The sequence below is a fragment of the Crinia signifera genome, chromosome 6 (assembly GCF_055691185.1).
Source record: "Crinia signifera chromosome 6, ASM5569118v1, whole genome shotgun sequence".
NCBI classification, from domain to species: Eukaryota; Metazoa; Chordata; class Amphibia; order Anura; family Myobatrachidae; genus Crinia; species Crinia signifera.
This window is the reverse complement of record NC_139222.1, coordinates 198,549,842-198,573,886: the sequence shown is the minus strand read 5'-3', so window position 1 is coordinate 198,573,886 and position 24,045 is coordinate 198,549,842. Positions and strand designations below refer to the sequence as shown.

General features: G+C 40.8%; 1 protein-coding gene across 3 annotated transcripts in view; it reads left to right on the top strand.

The window, feature by feature from the left end:
• LOC146008833 (cGMP-dependent protein kinase 2-like) overlaps nucleotides 1–24,045 on the top strand; it is a 165,818-nt gene that overhangs the window by 129,852 nt on the left and 11,921 nt on the right. For all 3 annotated transcript variants that reach the window (XM_083148590.1, XM_083148591.1, XM_083148592.1), the window contains 6 exons: nucleotides 665–801; nucleotides 2,826–2,915; nucleotides 8,545–8,686; nucleotides 9,192–9,355; nucleotides 12,359–12,481; nucleotides 19,376–19,438. In XM_083148590.1, the coding sequence (XP_083004716.1) occupies nucleotides 665–801; nucleotides 2,826–2,915; nucleotides 8,545–8,686; nucleotides 9,192–9,355; nucleotides 12,359–12,481; nucleotides 19,376–19,438 (719 nt within the window). The remainder of the gene's footprint in view (nucleotides 1–664; nucleotides 802–2,825; nucleotides 2,916–8,544; nucleotides 8,687–9,191; nucleotides 9,356–12,358; nucleotides 12,482–19,375; nucleotides 19,439–24,045) is intronic.

Below are 24,045 nucleotides of genomic sequence, written 5' to 3'. Positions count from 1 at the left end.
ATCCAACATATACCATGTTTTTTATTCGCCTTACTGTCTTCCCTCTTTTCAGCAGAGGGTGCTGCTCTCTCAGAGTAAGCAAGCATGTGGGTACCTGATTGGTGTGGCGAGACAGTGGAGCCAAATAAATTGAGGCTTCTATCCATTATGAATCTCAGGTGGTTTAAGCCACTTAAACAACAGTGATTGAAAGTAATGAATTTACAGCAATTCCACATGGAAATCATATGTCTTCAGTATTTAGTTATTATCTCAATAAACCATATTTTGGTGTGCCTTGAGAGAGTGTAGATGAGGGGTCACTGAGACGATGAAATGTCACTGCAGGATTACAGTACAGGGACATACCTCAGGCTCTATGTTTGTGCCCCAGAATGATCAGCATGCATTTTCTATTAATGCAATCTCAGAGAAATGACATTTGCAGTCAGGCAACAGTACAAGTGGCTAGGCTGTGCTCTAGTTATAGCCAGCAGAATTATATTCCAGGATGCCTTTGCAATTAACTAGCAAAGGCATTCTGGAAGATGTGAGTTAATAGCAACTAGAGAACCATTTCTTTCTTAACTGGGATCTAATTGAACATCATGTAGTTGCTAATTAGACACCTGAATAGTAAGTGCAATGTATCCAATACAAAAACTATAAATACTTTACTTTTCAGGTCAAATTAAAGGATGAAGATTTGACCTTTGCTCTAAAGTGCATTAAGAAGAAACATATTGTAGATACACATCAACAAGAACATGTGTACTGGGAAAAGAACATACTGCAGCAAATCAACTGTTCTTTCATCATCAGGTAAGATTATTGGGGAGATGGTAAAGTTAAGAGAGATCAATTGCTAACCAATCAGCTCCTGTCATTTTTTTAAATACAGTTTTTGTGACAGTTAGGATCTGACTGGGTAATACTTTAGGCCAGATGCACCAAGCTTGAAATGCGATAAAGTGGAGAGTGATAACGTACCAGCCAATTGGCTCCCAACTGCCACAGTACAGCCTGTGTTTGAAAATGACAGTTAGAAGCTGGTTGGTTGGTGGTGTATCACTCGCTATTTTATCACTTTTCAAGGCTTAGTAGATCTCGCCCTTTATCTCTCTTGACTTTATCTCTCTCCAAGCTAAATAAATGGGGATATTGCAGGGAGGTGGGGATGGAAGTCAGATTGCAGCAGGAGGTGGTCCTTGTTATCTGATGGTGTATCTGGAAAAACATCAGTGGAGATTTGTCCATTAATTTTCTAATAACCATGTTTATGTCGAGATATTTCCAGTTCATGTGAACAGCTACTAATAAACATTCCATTTTAGTCATAGCACATACCTTAGCATATAGGATTTTGAGAATTAGTGACTTATATCCAAGGCAATTCATATACTTACCATAATGCATGTCTGGATTATTGGCATTGTATATGCTATTGTGTCCATAGGACACCTAGGTTCTCCCTCTGACATGCAGTGAATCTGTGCATCTCCACCATTGCTTGGGTGGTGTGTTTCACATGAGTTTAGCTGAGGCCCTTTCGTCATATACTGCATTCTGGTATAAGTGGGTTCCCCCTAATCTCTACCCAACAACCACCCCACTCACTGTAAGGGGGTATTCAATATCCGGAGACCATCTCCCCACGGGGAGATGGTCACTGAGCCCTATTCCCCAACAGCATTGAGCAGGGTTTCTCGTCAGAACGAGCCAGACTTCACAAGCTGTCAGGCTCATTCTGCCGACAACGGCTGGGAAGAGACGAGCTGCCGGCTGCAGCTCGCCTCTTCCCGCCTGCAACTCGCTGCCACGCCCCCTTCTCACTCCCCGGCAGACGGGACATTGAATCTCGCCTGCATGTTCTCAGTTGAGCTGACCGAGAATGGGACAGGGTCACGATGGTCGAGCAAGCGCGACCGCCGTGACTTACACATTGAATACCCCCCTAAATGTGATAGTTTAATCACTGCACAGTGCACTTTTTACTACAATTAACACTCCTCTATGTTACACACAGTAAAGGTGCACATATATGGGCGTGACCGTCATGTACCTTTGACGCTCTTTAGCTACAAAGGTGTTGTCCCTGGTTCTGCCTGACCTAGGAAGTTCTATTATCATGAATTATCAGTCACAAATGGCTACCTCTACTTTGTACGCAAAGGGTACACAAATACTCATAGTCATGAGATTTAAGGCAGCAATTATTTTAAAAGGAAAACCAGGTTGTAGCTGGTGCCTATCTCACTGGAATTGTCCTGGCCCCTGTGAATGGCAGTTTATTTCATTTGGCCATAAAGATAAATAAAAGACCCGAGGTCCTGGAGTATGCGATCAGTGCTGGAGAGCCATCTAGGGCTGTTAACAATTATACTAATGCTTTAGCCATCTTTGTGCTGTCCTATGTGTCCATGTGTTGAGAGTGTAAGATTGTATGTAGGCAATAAGGCAATTAAGCAACAAAGTAACAAAAGTGCTGACAAATGTTATTTCCCCAAACACAAGCATCATTAGTGTACGGAGAGCAGATCTATTGACTTCCAGCACGTACAAAGTAGAGATGTGCGGGCTCGAATTTATTCAGTTCTTATCGCCAAATTATTGCAAGGTCGTATTTTTCTGATTGGCTATCGGCTGTCACGTGTTTTGGATAGTCAGTAAGATCCTGCTTTGAGATCCGAGCTTTTTCAAAAGACATCTCTAATAACTATCATCTGCTACAGTAAATACACAAGCACGCTGTTACAGACTTGAAACAGGGCTGCGCTTTGCTGATTTAGTTTCTTGGCAGCTTAATTTCAGTGGCAGATGTCAGACATTTTCTCCTTGTATTGTAGGCTCTACAGAACTTTCAGGGATGCCAAGTACGTGTACATGCTCCTGGAGGTGTGTCTCGGGGGGGAACTCTGGACTATTCTACGTGACACGTGAGTTGTCCATTGGAGAGAGATTATTTCTCAGATACAGATTTTATCTAATACATAATTCTATTTTATGATCTTACATTTATGAACCATTTGTTTGCTAATTGTTTATGTTAATATAGGAGCAATTCAATTATTGTTATGAATATCACATCCTGTACATTTATCGCTTTTAATATTATTTGCTCTTTTTATGGGCAATTCAATTAAATGTGATGACTGCAATGTGCCATTCTCACAGTAACATCATAAGTTTTTGCTTGCATTCCATAGAGGTGCAGTTCCTTTGTGTCTGTCAGCTGCGTCTATATAGTGACTTTCTGACTGCGTCAGAGGTGAGGGTGTGCATAGGTGCGAGGTTGCAGAGGCATGATCAGTGGTGTCACTATGGGGGTGCAGGCAGTGTTCCCTCTAAGCTGTGCGCACGTGCGCCGCGCACACACCTCGACGAGCGTGCGCACAGACATTACAACAGAGCGCACAAGCAGCAGTGGTCCCTTTTTGCAGTTGTGGACTCAATTAATGTGTGTTTCACCCATTAACTACATTGTGTACTGTATTTTGAATGTTTACATGTTTAATATAATTTTGAAGTGAAGTTAACACAAATGCTGAACGTCATTTTCCAGTTATATATAAGGGACGCACAAAAATGTAAATTTCCTTCCAAAGTTGCACAGCCAAAATCTTTAATCACACAGCCTTCGTAAAATTTGAGGGAACATTGGGTGCAGGGTCTTAGCTGCACCCAGGTGTCACCCTCCAAGAGATGACACCAAAGTGCTGACTCCTGCTCATGTGCTGCACTATAACATAACCTGCAGCACCCAGCACCTGTAACTGTGTAGGAGCTGACACTGCACACTAACTGGTCCCTATCCCATGAGACCGCGTCCCTTTTTGTTGAATCTGGTGTATGCTGAGGTAGGGACTTTACTGGCAAGATTGCTTAATCACATCACCATGGCCCCGCCCATAATGGCATTGTAAAGCTAGGGGCTATGATGACATCATGTGCACATGAAGAGATGTGTGTGACATTTGATTATTTTGAAAGCGGCCCAATGATTCATTTCCGCTCAAGTGCTTCTTAAAGCACCCTAGTAAGACACTGCTTGGAATAGGCCTATAACTCCATTTAATAAAAAATAAAATGGTATAATGGCATAATTGATGCTAAAAGAATTGTGAAACAAAGTGGATGTCACCTACAATAGAACAAGTATACTGTAATGTAATAAAATATAAAATACAGACACAAAATAATGTAACTGCAGTCACACGCAACCTACGGTGGTATTCTGCAGGGGGGCAAGCACTGAGCAAGGCCATGCACTTTTATGGTCTCTTTAGGCAATGCGCCCGCAAAAATGTTTCACTACTTAGCAAAGTACTCGCACCTGCTCTGCAGCCCCCTGGCTGCGCATCCTAGTTGTGAAACCAGGTGCAGGCCGGCCATGTTTTGGGTCACAGCGGCTGTGTGCGATGTGGCGCAGATGCAGTGGACCACTCTTAGAGTGACCCTGACACCTGTGTTTTCTGGGCCACTCTCAGAAAACGCTGCATTCCGCCCCTGTAACGCTGCCCCCATCAGAACTTAAACTTGCGCATACGTGCATTGCCTCTCCCTGCTTGAAGGAGAGAGGGGAATAGCGGCGCGTGATGCCCTCTCCTGGGGCTCTTTCTGTGTGCTGAAAAAATAAATCGGCCCACCTGGCCATCAGCCCCTCTGGCATTTGCCAGAAGTGCCAGATGGCCAGGCCGGCCCTGCTGGATAGCAATGGTAAGCCACTCATTCTTTTTATATTAGTATGTGCTTATCGACTAAGTAGTGTTTTCTGTTCATTTCCATGTAATATATATATATATATATATATATATATATATATATATATATATATATATATATATATATATATATATATATATATATATATATATATATATATATATATATATATATATATATATATATATACACACACACTCATGAGTATGTGTTGTATTTTAAAAATGTTTTTCTAATTCAAAGTAGCATCTACTAAAGTGTGATTCTATCTAGTGCTTCATTATCTGCTAAGTATTTCCTAATGTGAAAATAGTAACTGTAACACCAGCAATCTTAGAGAAGTTGCTGTCAAACGTTGTAAGGCATAAAATATGATCAAAAGTAAGCAAAACTATTACAGCCCTCATGTCTTGTACTTTCTTGTAAACAAGAGAATGTGCTTACAAATAATCTTGACCCTTAGGGCATGTTGCATGAACATTTTCTTATAACGATATGGATTACATTGCTGCTTTCTCTACTCATTTGATATAAATGACAGCTGTATCTAACAAGAACATAGTTTTTCACAAAATATTCTGAAAACGTCCTTTGACTGGTCTTTGAGAATTCCTTTGACTGGTCTTTGAGGTTTAAACACGTTCTCCCTTCTCAGAGGGTCTAGAGTTGTATTGATTATTAAAAAATTTTGGTGTTAAAGCTGCCCTGTGAAGGGTTAAACTGTTTAGTTTCTTGCTTATCCTTTTGAGGAAAGTCCACAGAATTGATGACTAAATACATCTGCATCTTTTTATCGCCACTGAACCCTTTGAGAGCCTCTTGCTTAGTTTTACACTTGCCAAATGATCGCCGTAGGGGAAACTCTTGAAATGCACATTTTATACGGTATTTATTTTTATTTATTCATAAATAACTTGACTGTAATAAATTGGTTATAGTGAACTAGGGGCCTATTTAAGTATCTCCAATAAGCCGTATATTTCATACACATCTGTTTTCATTGGAGATAGTTTGTTTATGCAATTTTTGGTTACAGAAGACATTGCTGTAACAGAGTATTGCTGGTGGTGGCTAGTTACTATGTCACCCTCTTACATCCTGCCCACTTCTGATCACATCATTTTGGTTCTATGAATTCACCTGTTGCTTAAGTCAGCCGCAAGTGCAGTGGGCACCCACAGTTCTGCTTGCAGCCTCCTGAGGTAGTGAGCAGAAATGTATAAACATTTTTTATAAATCTGGCTTTTGAGTACCACAATGGTACTTTTCACATTGTGCCCATTAATTTAGGTGGTTATAGCTGTCTTGCTCAGTGCTTTTGGGTACAAACTGAGTTGTAAGCTAAGTGACATGGTGCCTGAAGCAAGGTTATGTTTTGCCCCCCTCCCCTGTACTGAATTGGGGGCCTGGACACATGGGGATACAGATGGAGCAGCTCCCATTGAATCGCCAACCGCCAGCCGTCGCCAGTAGTCAAAAGGGAGCATGCGTGTAGAGGACGCTCGCATGCCCTGTTCTGATCGCGCGTGCGATGGAGTGCCTCTCCACCATGATTGCCAGCTAAGGGAATATTGGGATTCCCAGCGCAGGCTGAGAGGCGCTCCATCTGTATGTTATATTAGAAAATAAAAAATTGAAGAATCTTAAATTTGTGACCATGCCGGTTCTATGCCATGCAGAGCTCAGGGCCAGATGCAGCAAGCAGCCAAGCCTCTGAAAATGCTGTTTTTGGAGGTTTGGCCACATATGCACCAAGCAGAGAATATGATACATTCCAGGGCTTGGATGTGGTTGGCAACACCATCTTTAGATTGGTGTTGCCAAATAGAAACCTACAGTATGGGCTTTTAACATGGCTCTCTACTGTGAGGAATCAAACCGCATCTATAGTGGCGCCTGTCTGTTGCCAAAATCTTCATGCATACATCGTTACAATCAAGCCCTGATTATGGGGGACACCCCTGGGTTAATATATATATATAAATATATATATATATATAACTTTTTTGCAAGTGTACCCATAGATAATATAACCTTTGGCCCCCCCAATCTGTTGTGGAGCTATATATCACAGCCAAAAATGGGAAAGGTCCATGCTGGGATGTGCAGTCTGACAGGGTTCCTGTGCCTTAGTAATAACATAGCAAACCCAATGGACTGGGCCAGAGCTAGCCACCCCCCCGTCCCCCCCCCCCCACACACACACACACACACACACACCTGCCCACCCATAAAAGGCCAGCCCAGGCTTTTACCTTCAACTTGCGGTAGTGTTGAGACCAAAGGTAGTGCAAGAGCTTGCCCATATGCTCGTTCACTACCCTAAGGTCATGGCTGCTGCTGCCTGGGCTGGGCAGTGGGCTGGCTGATGTCTCGTTGGTTGAGGAAGCAAAATGGCCGGCACGGTGTTCACGAAGCAAGTGTTGTCCTGCGTGCGGAAGTCGTAGCTGCGAGGAGGCTGGGTGGAAGCATAGCTTGTCCACAGGTGTTGCAATGGCACCGGAGGGGCCTAATTCAGCATGGATTGCTAGTTAGAGAAAAAGCAGTTGCCTACGATCAAAAAGTCACAGCCCAGACAGAAAGAATAAGGACTACTTGCAGATTTGTGAATGTATCGCAACTAGCAATGCATTCACAGATCCATTTATGAAAACTAAACCATAAAACAGTTTTTTCCATCTGAGTAACTATAGGGCCAAGAAAATGCCATATTTCTGCCTCTAAAGGCTGCTATGTGTACAGATGTTTATTTGCTACTTGCGGTCGCGCATGTGCAAAGAAAATGCTGCACACGCGCTATTGTTTGATAGAATGGATTGTGAATTCTCCAATTAGTGATCCATGCTAAATTAGGCTGTATAACAGGTGCAAGGTGTGCGGTGCACATGGGCCCCTGGGTTAATGGGGGCCCACACACCGCAACACCTTGCACCCATTTACTCATACTCACCTCTCGGTTCGTGCGGGGGGAATTTGTGTGGGCGGCGTTTAAAGGGCACGCAAAGTGACGAATTTCGCAGCTTTACATGTCAGCCAGAATGACCTCCAATATGTAATACTAAGGTAACGATGCAAACAGGCACAAATATACCTACAGTGTGTCACTTACTCTGCAGATGATTATTCGCATTAGAACACCATGGTCGTTAGAGCTTTCCATGGTGTACTGGGAAAAGAATCATATTTGTTGCGTAAATATAATTTCCCACATTTAATGCCTAAAGCACCTGAACATGTTGTACATCATTCTGATGTGTCTAAACTTGGCGTATAGTATAATGTTTTTAAATTTTTGCTTTATTAACCTATGCGTCAGCGTTGTTGTCTCAAAAACATGGTATTATGGATTCAATTCCAACCAAGGCACTGTATCATGGGTACTGTATGTAGTCCCTTACACCCCTTTCACATTGCACCTCAAACACAGGTTATTGCAGAGTCGACATGACTAGCTGCGGTGTGAATGCATCAATCCTTATATCCTGGGTTGACCAATTCGTCCTAGTATAAGAATGGTTAAACCTGTGTTCCCCTGTGAATAATGGGCGACTGGGGTTTCATGTGAAAGTGCCGGTCCCAGGTCAGAACCGAGGATCGAGATCCCGGGTTTATATAGCAAATGCGATGTTAAAGCTGTATTAGCTTGCATGGGTTTCTTCCTACAGTTTTCTAATATACATATATGTATTTATGACAACCTGATAAATGTTAGTACTAAATTCAAACAGATAATATATGCCCCGTGCATTTTCCATATCATACGTATGAATGGCTTTTACTCAAAGTATTTATACATCAACAAGATAGGTGCATTTCCTTGATTTCATTTTTGCTATCTCTCAGGGGCTCTTTTGAGGAAGGGACTGCCAGGTTCTGCATTGGATGTGTTCTGGAAGCCTTTGACTACTTGCACAATCGGGGAATTGTCTACCGAGACCTCAAACCAGAGAACCTTCTTCTGGATTCTGAGGGATACATTAAGATGGTGGGTTCTAAAATGTTTTATTTTAGTTGTCCACTTTTAAATTCCCTTCATAATTATACACCAACATGTGTTACTTGAAGTGTGGAAGGAATGTAATATAGTTACTGTGTAAATGCCTGACTAGATTGTTGAGTTTGGGTTGAGCTTTGTCCTTTTGGGGTATTTCCATGCACACACATTTTAAATGCTTTACTCTGCATTGTATAGTAATGTTATGTATAATAATAATAATAATAATAATAATAATAATAATAATAATAATAATAATAATAATAATAATAATAATAATAATAATAATAATAATAATAATAATAATAATAATAATAATAATAATAATAATAATAATAATAATAATAATAATAATAATAATAATAATAATAATAATAATAATAACTCCAGTTTTGTTCTGCTGTCTGTATAAGAGAATGTGGCAAGCACTTGAACATGCTTTAGTGTTACAATGTGTATTCTATAGAGCATCTTTGTGTTTTGTCCTTTGCTGTAGGTTGACTTTGGGTTTGCAAAAAAGATTGGGCCGGGAAAGAAGACGTGGACATTCTGCGGAACGCCAGAGTATGTGGCCCCAGAGATCATCATGAACCGAGGACATGACTTTGGGGCAGATTACTGGTCTCTTGGAATACTCATCTATGAACTATTGACAGGAAGGTGAGGATATGAGTTGTTACAGTATTTCATGTTCTGAAATGAATCAGGGCCCTGTGTTTCAAGACTAGATGGCTGATGCATGCATTTCTATACTACTACTAGTGTTGACAAATAACGGTTAGTAAAACAAGAATGACACAAGCTACATAACCCTGCATTAGAAGTTCTCATGTATGGTTAAAACAAAATTTTCCCTTGTTCTTATTCTGCTAGATCATACTTACTCATCCTATTGTTTAGTTCACTAATCAGTTGTACAAAATATGATACAACCCCCATCATGTTGCATAAACCAGGATGCCCCATTCACCCACTTTGGTGCCATCTGCTATCACAATTGGCAATTGAGCTTTGGGTACAATAGTAAATAGCTTACCCAAGGCAACTCTATAAAGATGTGATTATGCAATAATAGCAGATGTCTAGGACCTTTTAACCCCTTACCGACGCAGCATGTTTTTGCCTTCCTGACCGAGGCCTTTTTTTCAAATCTGACAGGTATCACTTAAGTGGGGATAACTTTTTTTTGCTTTTACTTATCCCAGTGATTTTGAGATTGTTTTCCCTTGACACATTGTACTTTAAGTTAGTGATAAATTTTGGTCGATACAGTTTTTTTTTTTGTGAAAAATACCAAAATGTCGTAAAAAAAATGAACATTTTGCAATTTGCAAAATGTTACATTTTCTGCTTGTGAGACAAATAATCATACCACTCAAAATAGTTAATAACTAACAAAGACCATATCTAAACTTTATTATTACATCATTATTTCAACTTTCTTTTATTTTTTTGGGACGCTAGGGGGCAGCAGAGTCTAAATTTTACACATAACACAGTAAACGCTGCTTTTGGCTGTTCACGTTTGAACAGCCAATCGCAGCGATCGCCCATGGCGGGGGGCATCGCTGCCCCCCCTGGGCAATGAGGGAAGATGTCTGCTGTCAGGGACAGCAGACATCGTCCCTCTGTCACCGCGTCTCTAGACGCGGTGACAGTTACAAGTCATGACGTACATTTATGCCATGTGTCGGGAAGTACATCCCGACCATGACGTAAATGTACGTCAAATGTCGGGAAGGGGTTAATAGTGCTGAAGTGTCTGTTCTAATCTCTCATTATAATATATTGTATTCAAATAAGATGGAACTATACTCATAAAGAGGCCAGGCTTCCAGACACTCAAAATGCTTTAGGGGGGGGGGGGATATTATATGGTCCGGATCAATCCAATGGGAATCAGCAGAAATCATTATACACTGGTAAGCCTGCCCCCGGACTCCCATTGGCTAGTTTCATAGGAGTACAGTTTGCAGTGCAGGTTTAACAGTTCCGGGGGGTTCAATGTTGAAAATGTTGAATATTATTATTGCACAAAATGCCTTTTATTCTGCAGGTGTTACAGCGCATATAAGAGAACAACTTCCTTAGTTTATATTAGCTATGAGGTGAAGGCTCTCTCTTAATATTTTAAGATATTTAAAGTTTGTACATTATACAGTTGCTGAAAATTCAACAACTATGCAACTATGTCTTCATTTTGTTCCAGGGCAAAAAAAGGAACAGCTGTATTAATATGGGATGGATTAGCTACGTAAATAAAATAGTTTCTACAAGAAAATGACACAAATGTGGTGATAGTTGTATAGTAAGCTGTGCAGAATCCACTCGGGTGTGAAGCTCACACATGCTGTACTTACTATGAAAGGTTGGAAGAAATAGCTCCATGCTCTCATTGATGGCATTACGCCATTTGTCTGGAAGAAGAATTCTTATTTGGACATTTGAATCTCTGATCCTTCTACTACTGTAAACACAGTTTCCTTCCATTCCATCTGCAAAGCATCTGGAACTCGTCTCAGACATCAGCTACATGCAGTGCAACAGACTAGAAGACATTGCTTGTCATTTACTAGGGACACTTCCCATATTCAAATGCTCATAGTTAGGGAGATAGAATTAGCTATTAGGTGGAGATGTATCAAGTGGTGGGGAGAGATAAAGTAGGGAAGTAAAGGCCCCCATACACTAGTCCGACTTGTCCTAAGGAGTTAGCCCATGAGCTCCCCCGGCAGCACCCCGGGAGGCTCACATACGATCTGGCCCTTGAAGTGTTATTTTTACATGCAATAAATCACACGCAATTTATAGCATGTAAAAAAATAACTCCCGGGAGCTGGCGGGGGTGGGCAGCGGTTTCCGGGCATCCGTGATTGGCAGGAACCAGGCAGCGGCGTTGAGCACGTAGCGGCAGGTGTTGGGTAGCAGTGCAAGAAGCATCTGCTGAATTTAAAATAAATATTTTGAAAATACTGTCCGGCCGGTTACTTGCTGAGAGAATTATCTGAGCTATCAGCGGCTTCCCATCTGATTGGTTGAGAATCCCCTCAGCCAATCAGCGGCCGGACAGTCTTTTCAAATTTTTCAAAATTAAGCTGCAGCTTCCCACCCCGCTGCCCAGCATCTGCCGCAATACCCGGACCCCGCTGCCCCGACCCTGCCGCTGCACATAGGTGTGTGCCAGCAGTGCTTTACTGCTGGCACACACCTACAGGTCGGAACCAACACATCGAGGGTGCTAAAAAGCATCCGCGATGTGCCACTGATGATTACGACTTGATTTTATGTGCAGCCCGTTCCAACCTCCCGACTCCGATCCAATGTGCACAGGACCGCACATCGGGTCAGAGGGGGTGTCAATCACATATGATTTGGCAAGATTTCTCATCCTGATCCGTTTGGATAGGTCAAAATCGTCCCACATAGGATAATTGTATAGGCACCTTTACCCAAAGCATCCAATCAGATTCTGCCCTTTTTTTGCATAGCCTCTAAACTAAGAGTTAGGAGGTAATGGGTTGCTTTGGGCAACTTCGCCGCATTACCTCTTTCCAAGACATGATACGTCTCCTATTAAAAAATCAGATATGAATTTGATATTGTTTGTGCAACAAAATAAATCTGATAGAACTGCAAATATTACAAGTATGTCTGTTTTGTTAGTCCTCCATTCTCTGGAACAGATCCCATCAAAATTTATAACATGGTGTTGAAAGGAATTGAGAAGGTTGACTTCCCGCATCGCATTGGACGGCGCTCTGAGGACCTGATCCGTAGGCTGTGCAGGTAATGATCATTAGATGATGATGTGTGTACTGAGGCTGGAGGGAGTGTTACACCCAGGGGAAATACAAGATGCGGCCTCACTGAAGCTCAATGGTTGCTTTACTGTGTCTTTGCTTTGAGGAGGTGGTAAAGACAAACTCAGCCAGGGGATATGGAAATTCTCCACGCTGACAGTTCCAGTGAGTTTATCATATAAGGAAAGAATTTAGGGGCATGAAAGAAAGTGAAAAATGCAATGTCTTCTGAAGTGACAAAAGGTTTTCAAATCTGCTTTTTATGTTCATTATAATAGATTCATTGCTGTTTTTTGTCGCTGTTTGGCAGCCCACATGTGCGCTATGATTTGTAGTCATTCCATAATTAAAAAGATTTGCACATCGATCAACTCTGAATAAACCCAATAGAGTGGTTGTATATGCACATTCCAGTGGCTGACACACACAGTGGGGACAGGGGGAAACAGGCTTTTCTCTTTCAAAACGCTAATATGCTCCAAAATTGAGTATATGTGTATAACTTACAGACGTTACAGCGATTCAAGCATATAAAAGTCGCACATCTGGGGGCGGATGCAGTAAATTGGGCAATACTCAAAAGAAACGTGCATTTATAAATAGAAGACTTATGCAGTGCTTTCCCTCTGTGCGGGCAGCAGGTCTTACAGCTTGTCAACTACTATAATATGTACGTGCACCTGCTCTAAACTAGGTGTAATAAGGACATAGGGTACTTGTGTATTTTCACGGCGCCCGATATATCGGATGCGTTATCGGCCGATATATCGGATGCGATATCGGCCGATATATCAATGCGATCCGAACCGATTTTTGACCTGTTCATAATGATTTTAAATTTGTATTGTTCTCTGCTAACTTCCAATCCGGTAACATGTCCCAGCGCACTCCAACTTCCATATCCATTCTGGTAATAAGGTATTACTACTTTGGTACCTGTCTGGTCCCAGTTGTATTCTGAATATGGTTCCTGTACCAGTTCCAGTATATTCTGGGTTTAGTCTGTTTCCACTTGTATTCTAGTGTGGCGAGCGCAGTAATCCGCGTCCGCGCGCCACGCTTCGGGCTCGGTGAATCGCTGCGCTCGCCACACTATATAAAATCAACTCCATGCGTAGTGGATAGTGGGGCTATGAACAGGCATCCGATATATATTGGCCGATATCGCATCCGATATATCGGGCGCCGTGAAAATACATAAGTACCTGACATAGTGACATAGGACCTTATTCTGGTCCATTCGCACTATCCTCTTCGTTCACACGGGGACAATGGTGGGCACGTAGGCATGCGCAGATGCATTTCTGCGAATGTGCAGATGCAGGGAGCATGCGGCCACGGCACGCACCCAACATTGTTATTGGTCTCAAATCTCATAGTGTATTGGGTCCTTGTGCAAATTTCACTATGCAATCAGGTGTGTGGTCCACTCTGCATTAGCACCGTAAACTCAGAGCAAAAATGTTGACGTTTTTTTCTTCTGACTTTTACATTATACATTTTTGCTTATTATACCTTTAGCTGGAACCTTTTTATTGGTCTGGTTAATTCTCTTTAAACATTACATTTTTATAAATGTTTTTTAAACACTTTAGTCAATTAAAACTACTTTTATTCTCTCCTTTGAGTGCATTTTATCAGGAACCTCTAAGCAATACAACTACTCCAGGGACCTTTGCCGGTCTCTTCCCATTGGTAATATGCTCTTTTGAAGAAGAATGAGCCAGTGCTCAGTTATGTTTTATCTTCAAAACAGCCATGAAGATCCTATACAGTCTGATGTACTTGTATGAATGAATTTCCTTTCTCAAAGAGCAGTTTTTTTATTTATTTTTTTCTTCTTGAAGTCGCTTAAACGCTGCACTCTTTTGTTTATGATGTATTTTCATATTATATTTTTTTCCATAAACAAGAACTGTACAGTAAGCCTTTCATCTCATGGCAGAAATAAATATACTAGCTCATATAATTATGTGTAATTGTGTTCCCTTTCTACATATGGAGTAGACAACTTCAAACATCTAGGGGCCTAGTTATCAAATTGGGCAGACATAAGAGATTTTCAATAGCTACTGATTGTGGTAATAGTAAATCTTTTTCGGGCCTATTTATCAAGTCAACAGGTCACCTGAGTTACAGTATGTCTGGCTACCTGGCTGTACTGGCCATCAGTCATTAGAGTGCTCTTACTACTTGTCAGGCCAGTTAGGTGTCATGGAGTGAATGTGTAAGTTAGCTTCCAGAGTGCTAGAAATAGAAGCCCAGATTCAGAATTCCAGTTCTACATTTCACACACAAAAAAAACCAGAAAAAATATAAAGCAATAAAATAATAATAGTCATTAGGTCGAAACCGTTGGGCCGACATACTGGAAGGTCGACAGGGGTCTAGGTCGACTTGGGTCAAGGTGGACCGGTGTCTACTGATACTGATCGGCTGGCAAGTAGTAGTAAATAGACCCCCTAAGACACTGCTAATCCAAATCTTCAGAGATAAGGTAATAATAATGCCTTGATGATACCCAAGACACATCACTTCTGTGTAATACCAGCCTTTGTCTATGACAGCAACCAAAGATGATAACCAACTTTGCTTAATGATTACATCAGGGGTTCCCAAACGTTTTTGAATCACGGCACCCTAGAGCATCAAAATGTTTTGAAGGCACCCCTAGGTCTTATTGAGAAATTCAGGAAAAAATATAAAAGTAATTGCATTGTGTTTATGTCACAGTTATCTGGTGAGGGACAGGATTTGCTTCTGTTTGTGCACATATACTATGATTGGCAGCCACTAGCACTGCTTTTGCCTGTTACATTGCACATAACTAATATGAATTGATTCTGGTCCACCAACCCAAGGCACCCCTGTACATGTCCTGAGGCACACCAGGGAGCCTAGCACACCATTTGGGAACCACTGGATTACATAGTATGGAGAGGCATTTACTTCACTGTGTTGTATGTACAGTATGTTGAAACTCATACTGTGTTTAAACCCTCCTGCTGCACTACTGGGCATGCACAGTTTCCATTCAGCAATATTAGATATTGTGCTCACACAAGATTTTCAAGCAATGAATCCGCTATTGCATCTCTTATATTAAAATAACCTCTAGCTTACCTCTAGATTTGTTAGATGATCTGATTGAAATCCATCAACCATGACTTGGTGATCCATTGCTGTGAGCAGAGGCGTAACTCTGGGAGGCAATGGAGTCATCTGCCGCCGGGCTCCTGCTCCCAAGGGGGCACCTCTCCTCTCCTGCCAGTTTGAATCAGTTCATTGAAAGCCATCCATTTTGCTTCTGTGGCTGACTCCCCCTCATAACATCATATTTGCAAGTGTCAAAACCTGTATTCCTGTATTAGAACCCATGACCTGTCTTACTGGAGACAGACACCTTACTGATTGAGCTATATGGGGGGGCACCAATATTTATCTTGCCTCCGGGCAACTGGGGCGAACTTACGCCACTGGCTGTGAGCACCCTGTTTTGTTTTTTTTGCACCCAACTGCACACCAATTAAAACAAACTTTATTGTATGTAACGGGTTCCAGAAACTTATAGCAAAATAAAGCCTAAACAACAACATACAGTAGGTGGTATAACAAGAAATAATCACAACTACTTGAAAGAGCGAGGAGTAAAGTTAAATTCTGTAAGTGGATACAATGGTATAAATCATCCTGAATTATATTGTTAAGATTATGAAATAAAATAGTAACAGATTCCAGACAAGGGCATGGTCTGAGGATGCTTATACAATGATCATTTACAGTAATCCAGGCAGGAGAAAAGGCTAAATGAAGATTTTCTTGGTAGAGCAGCATAGAACAGATTGCATTTTGCTGTGTGATGGAGAAGAAATGGGCAAATGCAGAGAAGGGGAGGACAGAAGAACAGTAAATACAGTAATAGGAGTCAAGTTGATAGTTAGCATCAGTTTGACCAATGTGGACTGTTAAGGCCCCCATACATTAGGCCGACTTGTCCTAGATGGAGACTTAACCTTGGAGTACACCCATAAAGAGATAATGATATACATTGATTAACTAGTCAGGGTAAAAGATTTAGGGGCAGATTTATTAAGCTTGGAGAAGAGATGAACTGGAGATAAAGCGGAGAAAAGGTAAAAGGAGATAAAGCACCAGCCAATCAGCTGTGTTTGAAAAAGACAGTTGGGAGTTGATTGGCTGGTGCTTTATCTCCTTTTACCTTTTCTCCGCTTTATCTCCAGTTTATCTCTTCTCCAAGCTTAATAAATCTGCCCCTTAGAACTGAAGCCGGACAGTGCAGTGAATGAACCAGGAGAGGTGCTGGTTAACTGTTCTTAAAATGTAGGAGAATAACAACTGAGTACTATTGCCTAGAGAATAGCATCATGGATGTTCTAAGTGCAGTTTCAATAATAGATGGTTTCTTGGTAACATTTTCCAAACAATAACTGTGATACGTCCCTTATGCACAATGCATCTCCTAGCTAAGACGAACAGAGGTGGATATTGATTGATTGTTACAGTCAGCTATGAGGGAATATTATTATATAACTTTTCAATGGATATTATTATTATTAATCCACATATATAAAATGACTCATACTGTATAATGGTTCTGACCGTAAGAAGATATTAGAGTTCATTGTATCCTCAGATCATTCAGTTTAAGATGCAATTGGTAGCCTTCACCATACACCTATGTGTTTTCATTTAGCAAAGCATAAGCCTCAGAAAGATGACACAGCTTCTAAACATGAGTCATAGCAGCATGTGTAATGAGCAATCAGTGTGGAACTGCTAAGTAACATAGTTCCATGGGAATTTCTGCTCCTGCCGAAGGAAGAGAGGAGCGTCTGACTCATTGTCATGTTGTCAGACTGTTGAATGCCTTGTTTTGTGCCGTGCATATCATTTAATGAGAATTGTAGAAATGAACAGGTCTTCCTAATTTGACGTGGACACTTTTTTTGCATGAGTTGGGTCTATTAATAACATGTAAATGGCACAGATGCTGAACAATTTATTAGGATTTATTGATGTTTAGTAAAAAAATGGATGTTACAGAAAATCTACTCCCCTCCATGGTACTGGTGTCCCTTCAATCTGCATTTATATAATATATATACATATTTCTAAAGGTAATTTGGGATGCAGAATTATATATAGGTTATAATATGGGAATAGAAGAGTGAACACAATTTATAAACCAAAATATTGGTAGGGACAGACAAGTCACAAGACTTTTGCTTTTTAGACCTGTATTCCATTAATATAAGCGCCCATCAATCAATTATGTGTGTTTTGCATTATTAATTGTATTACACCATTGTCATATCACTACATAGCTGTGTCATCCAGATATGATTTTGACTTTATTTGCATGTACTGTTACATAGAGTAATTAGTAGATTAAAACTGAAATAGGCAGGATATAATGGTGTGGCTGGGAGACGTTTTATATTGTAGTGAGTGCACGCCTGATTGGCGGTGTTAGACAGACCCAATGGCGGTGTTAGACATGCCCAATAGGTGTTGCTAGGTACACCGCTTTGACAGTGCACCCCTAATAAAATGTGCTGCGCACGCCTATGGCCTAGATGCCTATATAATTATACAGTGAGAGTTTAAGACAGATAGCAACACGCAGATATCGGCAACCACAATCTATACATATAGCAAATCATGTACAGAGGGTACAGCTATAGATTAAACAGCAAAGGAACTTCTACATGGCAGTGTCCTATTGTGTACACATGTTGGCATCCCAGTGCACATTTGGTGCAAATATGGTATCAAGCATTCATATTCAGGTGCAGAAACAGGTTTTTCCCACAGCTCCGTAGTTGTGTAGCAGCCAAAGTACAATTTCTGCTGATCATTCCTGACATTTCAGAATATTTCTTCAGACAAAGGTTATCATAAGTTGCGGTCAGTCAGAGCATCTATGCTGGTACATGTTATTGTTGGAGAATTTCTATTGCTAAAGGCTATTTTCAGAGTACCTGTATATATATATATATATATATATATATATATATATATATATATAATCTTTGTAGATTCTGCACTCACGGCCAGCTTTTGAAATTTGAGGGGGTGCTCCTCTAAAGCAACACAATGTGTCCCAATAATATATAGTGGGAAAGATCCCAATAAGGGCACTCACCAGGATTCACGTAATGACAATTTCTTTATTGGTAATCCTTTACCAGTTAGGTTACATGTAGGTCTACGTTTCGGCCACTAGAGGGCCCTTCTCAAGACACCACAGCATTTGACGTCCACACAGCTCAGAAGTCAGGATACTGACTTTCCCACTATATATATATATATATAGTTCCAGAAGGCTGATGCAGGTAAATCAACCAAGTGTGCACACTCCAAAAGTACCAGCAATATAATTTTATTCAATACATCACCAAAGTGAGACCAGTCATATATATATATATATATATATATATATATATATATATATATATATATATATATATATATATATATATATATATATATATATATATATATATATACACACACACACACATGGAGAAACTTTTGGCCTAGGGGTGCCGTGAATACATTTTTGATAATCAGGGGTGCCGTTTGGGAACCACTGATATAATGGGTTTCCTCAGTAACAGCCATAGGACACATGGCTATGAATGCTCAGCTAGCATTGTGTCTATTAATCCTTCTACCTCCAGATCATGCATTACTAGATGGAAATTGTACCTGCCATTTTATACATAGTAATGCAAAGACTGTGCACAAATGCATCATTTTAAGGCAGTATAGGTAATGTAAATAACATGTATGTTAAGACAGAGCCTCTGTTATTATTATTTTGCACTGTCTAATGTTTGTTTTCTCATATTATTAGGATTAATCCAGCAGAAAGACTTGGAAATCGTAAAAATGGCATCAGTGATGTAAGGAAACATAAGTAAGTACATGTTTACGTTGTCTGCAATTATTTACACCAACCAATGGACTGAGGTCCTTTCTGTATGTAGGATATTCCCAGTAATTATGCTCTCTCTAGAGTTTTACCTTAATATTTATTTCCTACTAAAAATGACCGAGTCAGAAAGTGTCATATTTGTAGGATCATTTTAAGAAATCAGTATGCCTGTGTGTAAGGATTACCAGTGCAGTGGCAAACACAGGATTTTTAGAGGGGGGTTTCCAAATGTAATCCACAATCTCCCACTCTGCAGTGCATTGGAGTAAGTACGGGAGACTGGGGGAGGGCAACAGCCCTAAAAAGTTGGAACACAGGTGTTTCCGGGATGCTAGTGAGTGCATCCTATGCATTGTGTTCTGCTACTGGACAAACTTTATTAGCGATAGTTGTAGGTGACATACTTTGTTCCTATGCCTAGCCGGCATGACTTGATGATGTTGCACAGATGGACAGGGGTCATGGAGAAGCCCATGGCACATCACTGTGTGCATGCAAGACAAGGTGGGGATAGCCCTATCTGTATACCAGCCACATGTGAGACAGAAGAAGGGTATTCAGCCAAACGTAGAGCCAGAAGGCTCCACTGCTCTCTGTGTGGCTGGACTGAGCGAATGGCCCTTCCAGCATTTGACAGAAGAGTCAGATAGCCAGTCCAACTCTGGACAGATCAAAGCAGGTAGGTGGAGGCATTGAGCTGCAGTATGGAGCAGAACCTGCAATGCTGCACCAATGCAATTGTGGTATATTAACTAACTTTTTTTACTATACTGAATCATTTTCAACAAGCATCAGCCAGACCAATGGCAATACTGCAATGGAAAACATTGGGTGCAGGATGGGTAGCACAGGGATCTACTATCTTAGGGATGGAATCCTGCACCTACTGTATTGCACTACGAATATGTAAACAAAAAAAAAAACATGCCTCTGTCTCACCTCGCCTGGGAGAGAGCACACACAAATTATATTGGTCATATGTAAAGGCTACTAGGTAAGGTTGCAAGTGGAAAGTCATTAAGTAGAAGGGGTCAAGACCTTCCATTGCCAACAATGTTTGGGTATACACTCTTCTTATTGGGTAACGATTTATGGATTTGTGATATATTGTTAGATATTGTTCTGCATTATGATCACACTTTTAAAAAATATGTTCAGTGTGACCTTGGTTCACCCAGTGAGCTTCCTTAAACAACTTCTCTTCAGTCTACTCACACTTATAATTCTCTAAGTTCATAGATGATGTGAGAAGAGAGCAGGCAGGTGGTGGGAAGCGCACATACTGTCTTTCCCAAAGTACAGCACAGCCATCCTTGGCATAGGGACTACCTCAGTTGATTTAGTACAAGTGAGTAAAGCTTTGGGGGGAAAAAATAATTATAAGGAGTTGCAGATTTGCTTCACGAAACACAGATTATATGTAAATTAAAGCAACACATTAATCATAAACAGGCTTTGTTTGCATTGCTATACTTCTAAAGCTCATAATGAACAGAAAGAAAAGTATATATTGTAATAAATACAAACTGATAGAAAATCCTCCCTGGTAATAATAACAGTCTTCTCTTTAACTAGAACAGTTTCTTGTGTGAAGTGTTAGACAGGTAATGAAATGTGCTATAATTGGTCCCAGTAACAAAGATGCATTGAACCTGCAGATGCTGCCACTGTGGTCTTACCTGACATAAATCAAGTAAATGAGTTTTGTAAGGAATCCACTTTAATAAAGTTTTCTCGATTCACAAACCTTAATAATCTATGCAGTTTTCACAGTTCTACCAGCCAAATAATTGGATGTACAGTATTCCTGTCTCCTGTCGGGTAGCAAGGAATTCATTTGTTAAATTCACACAAAGACACAATCTTACAGCACTATTTAAAGAGCACACAATGTAGTCAGACATTTTGGGAGCTGAACCATTACACTGGGTTACAAAAAAATAATTTTTCAAAATTGTTTAAGGTTTTGGACCAGATTCAGAACATTTTTGCACCCCTGAATCCGAAATGACATCCGTTTTTCTTCATCAGGTCAGGTTTTTGTGCCAAGTCGGTTTAAAAAATCTGCGATCTTTGAACTAAATGTATTAAATTTTTTTGACATGACCTGTGGATTTTGTTAATATTTCAAGTCCAAATTCGGTTTTTCAGAGGAAAATATCTTTTTCTAACAAAACACAATATATAATTACATTTTTAAAAAACAGTGTACATTGTATAGCAGAGATTGGTAATTAGTTACTAAGCACATGTCAAATGCATGTTAAGCCACCACCTATCAAAATTCAGGGCTTAATTTTACGTTTCCTTGAACGCCTAGAATGCTCAGCAGCAGGGATATCTCTCATCAAAGTCCAACAGTAATCTGACTGCATCCCAGCATCCCTGATACCTGGTCTCCATCTCTTTAATCTCCTGATGGAATCTCTAACCCTGTTTGTCGCTCATTGATCCCAGATTCTCAGGAAACCAATCTATATATGAGAATAAGTAATGTATTTTTATTCTCAAATTGCATTCAAGGTTTCTGAAAGCAGTCAGCATAGTGGTAACAAGTTCTACGTAGCTCGTCACCTTTTTTTTGCCCAGACAGTTCTTCACCACCAGAACAAAAGCCTTGCATGCTTCCAGTTCCACTTTTTTCATAGCGTTTTCGAACTTTGGATCTCGGATGAGCTGATGGATTTGAGGACCATCGAAGATACCAGCTTTCAACTTCTCTATTGTCAATCCTGGAAAAGCTTGGCACAAGCAAGTGAAGTATCCACCATCCCTGTCCAGAGCTTTGGTGAATTGTTTTATCAAGCCAAGCTTGCTGTGCAGTGGTGGGAAGAGTATCCTGTCTCTGTTCACCAGAGGGTTGTTGATGACATTCATAGATCGTCCAGGCACCAATTCCTCCCGTACAGACCAGTCCTTCTTTTTTTAATATTGAGATTCATTCCTACTGTTCTACATGCACAGAAAGCATGGCTACTTGGTGAACCTCGACTGTTGTCCCAACAAAAAGTTCAGCATCTTAATAAATCATCATAATAAATTTCTATTTGCTCAGGTCTCTGCTACACCTGTCATAATACACCAATAATGCGAAAATACACATACATGTTAACGAAAACTCAATAACTCAAAAAGTTGACCTGATTGACCAAAACCAATGTCATTTTTTAATTCAGTACATCATAATTATACAAAATCAGTAAAAAATACTGTTATTCATGATTAGGCCACACACTAATTTACTATATTGCAAGATTGTGAGCAGGGCCTTGTTGTGACCCCTTTGTATGTTTGATATCCAGCCTTTTACCATTATGGTCATGGGTGTAATTGAAACAGGATGTGTAGTGCACAAGACCATGCAACACATTTTCGGAATTCACAACACAAGCGGTGTTCCTTCCAATATTTATGTGTATATGTTCTAAGCCTTGGAGAGTGATAACTGGATAAATACTAACCAATAATCTGCTGTCAAACACAGTTAGCAGCAAATTGGCTGATATTTTATCTCCCTTGGCTTTCTCAATCACCAAGGCTTAGTACATCTCATACTTGCCTACTCCCCCTTAAGTTGCAAGATACTTGCATTTTTTTAGAAAGTTTTCCCAGGGACTGTTTGGACTAAAGCACAGTGTGGACAGAGAAGGGGCCTGCCTCTGCAGCTGCAAACAAGGATATCATTATAGAAATATCCTCAACCAAATGGTCATTGTGTGCGTGTGTGAGGTGGAGCTCCCATGAAAGTGTTTATGTATCATTCTGAGGTGGTTGTGGTAGGGTTAGCGTATCTATGTGAGATGTACTGTATGTGACTGGTAAAGGAGCATTTGAGTGAGAGGGAAGTGGCTGGTGTATATATCTATGAAAGGGAAATGGCTGGGGCAGGGTTGAGTATTTGTGTGTGAGAGGGAGGTTATGGTATGTGTGTGTGTGTGTGTGGTGGAGCTGTTGTGTGGGTATTTATGTATCATTCTGAGGTGGCTGAGGCAGGGCAAGGTACTATCTATATGTGTGAGAGGGAGGTGGCTGGGTCAGGAGCGTGTGTGTGTGTGGGTGTGTGGGAAGGAGGTGGTTGGGCTATACAGTATGTGTGTGGAAGAAAGGTGGCTGGGACAAGAGCATATATGTGTGTGAGAGATAGGTGGATGGGCTATATGTGTGTGGGTGGGAGGTGGCTGTGACAGAAACATCTATGTGTGAGGGGGAGTTGGCTCGGTGCAGGTGTAGGTATATATGTGTAAGTTGTAGTTGGCTTTAGTAAGTGTGCATGTGAGATAGTTGAGGTACTGTATATGTGTGTTTGTGTGTGGTGAACTGCCATGAGGGTATTTATGTACAGCATACCCTCCAACATGACCCATTCCATTAGGTACAAAATGCTCTGTTCCTGGACTTCCCTGCCAGTGGCAGTTACAGATGTGAGCCTGCAGCACAGTCCAATATTCAAAAAGGGGAGCCACACCAGCTGCCATCCCAAACATCACTGAGAGTTGATGTGACCCCCCCTCTTTGAATATTGGACTGTGCTGTAGGCTCACATCTGTAACTGCCACTGGCAGGGAAGTCCAGGAACAGAGCATTTTGTA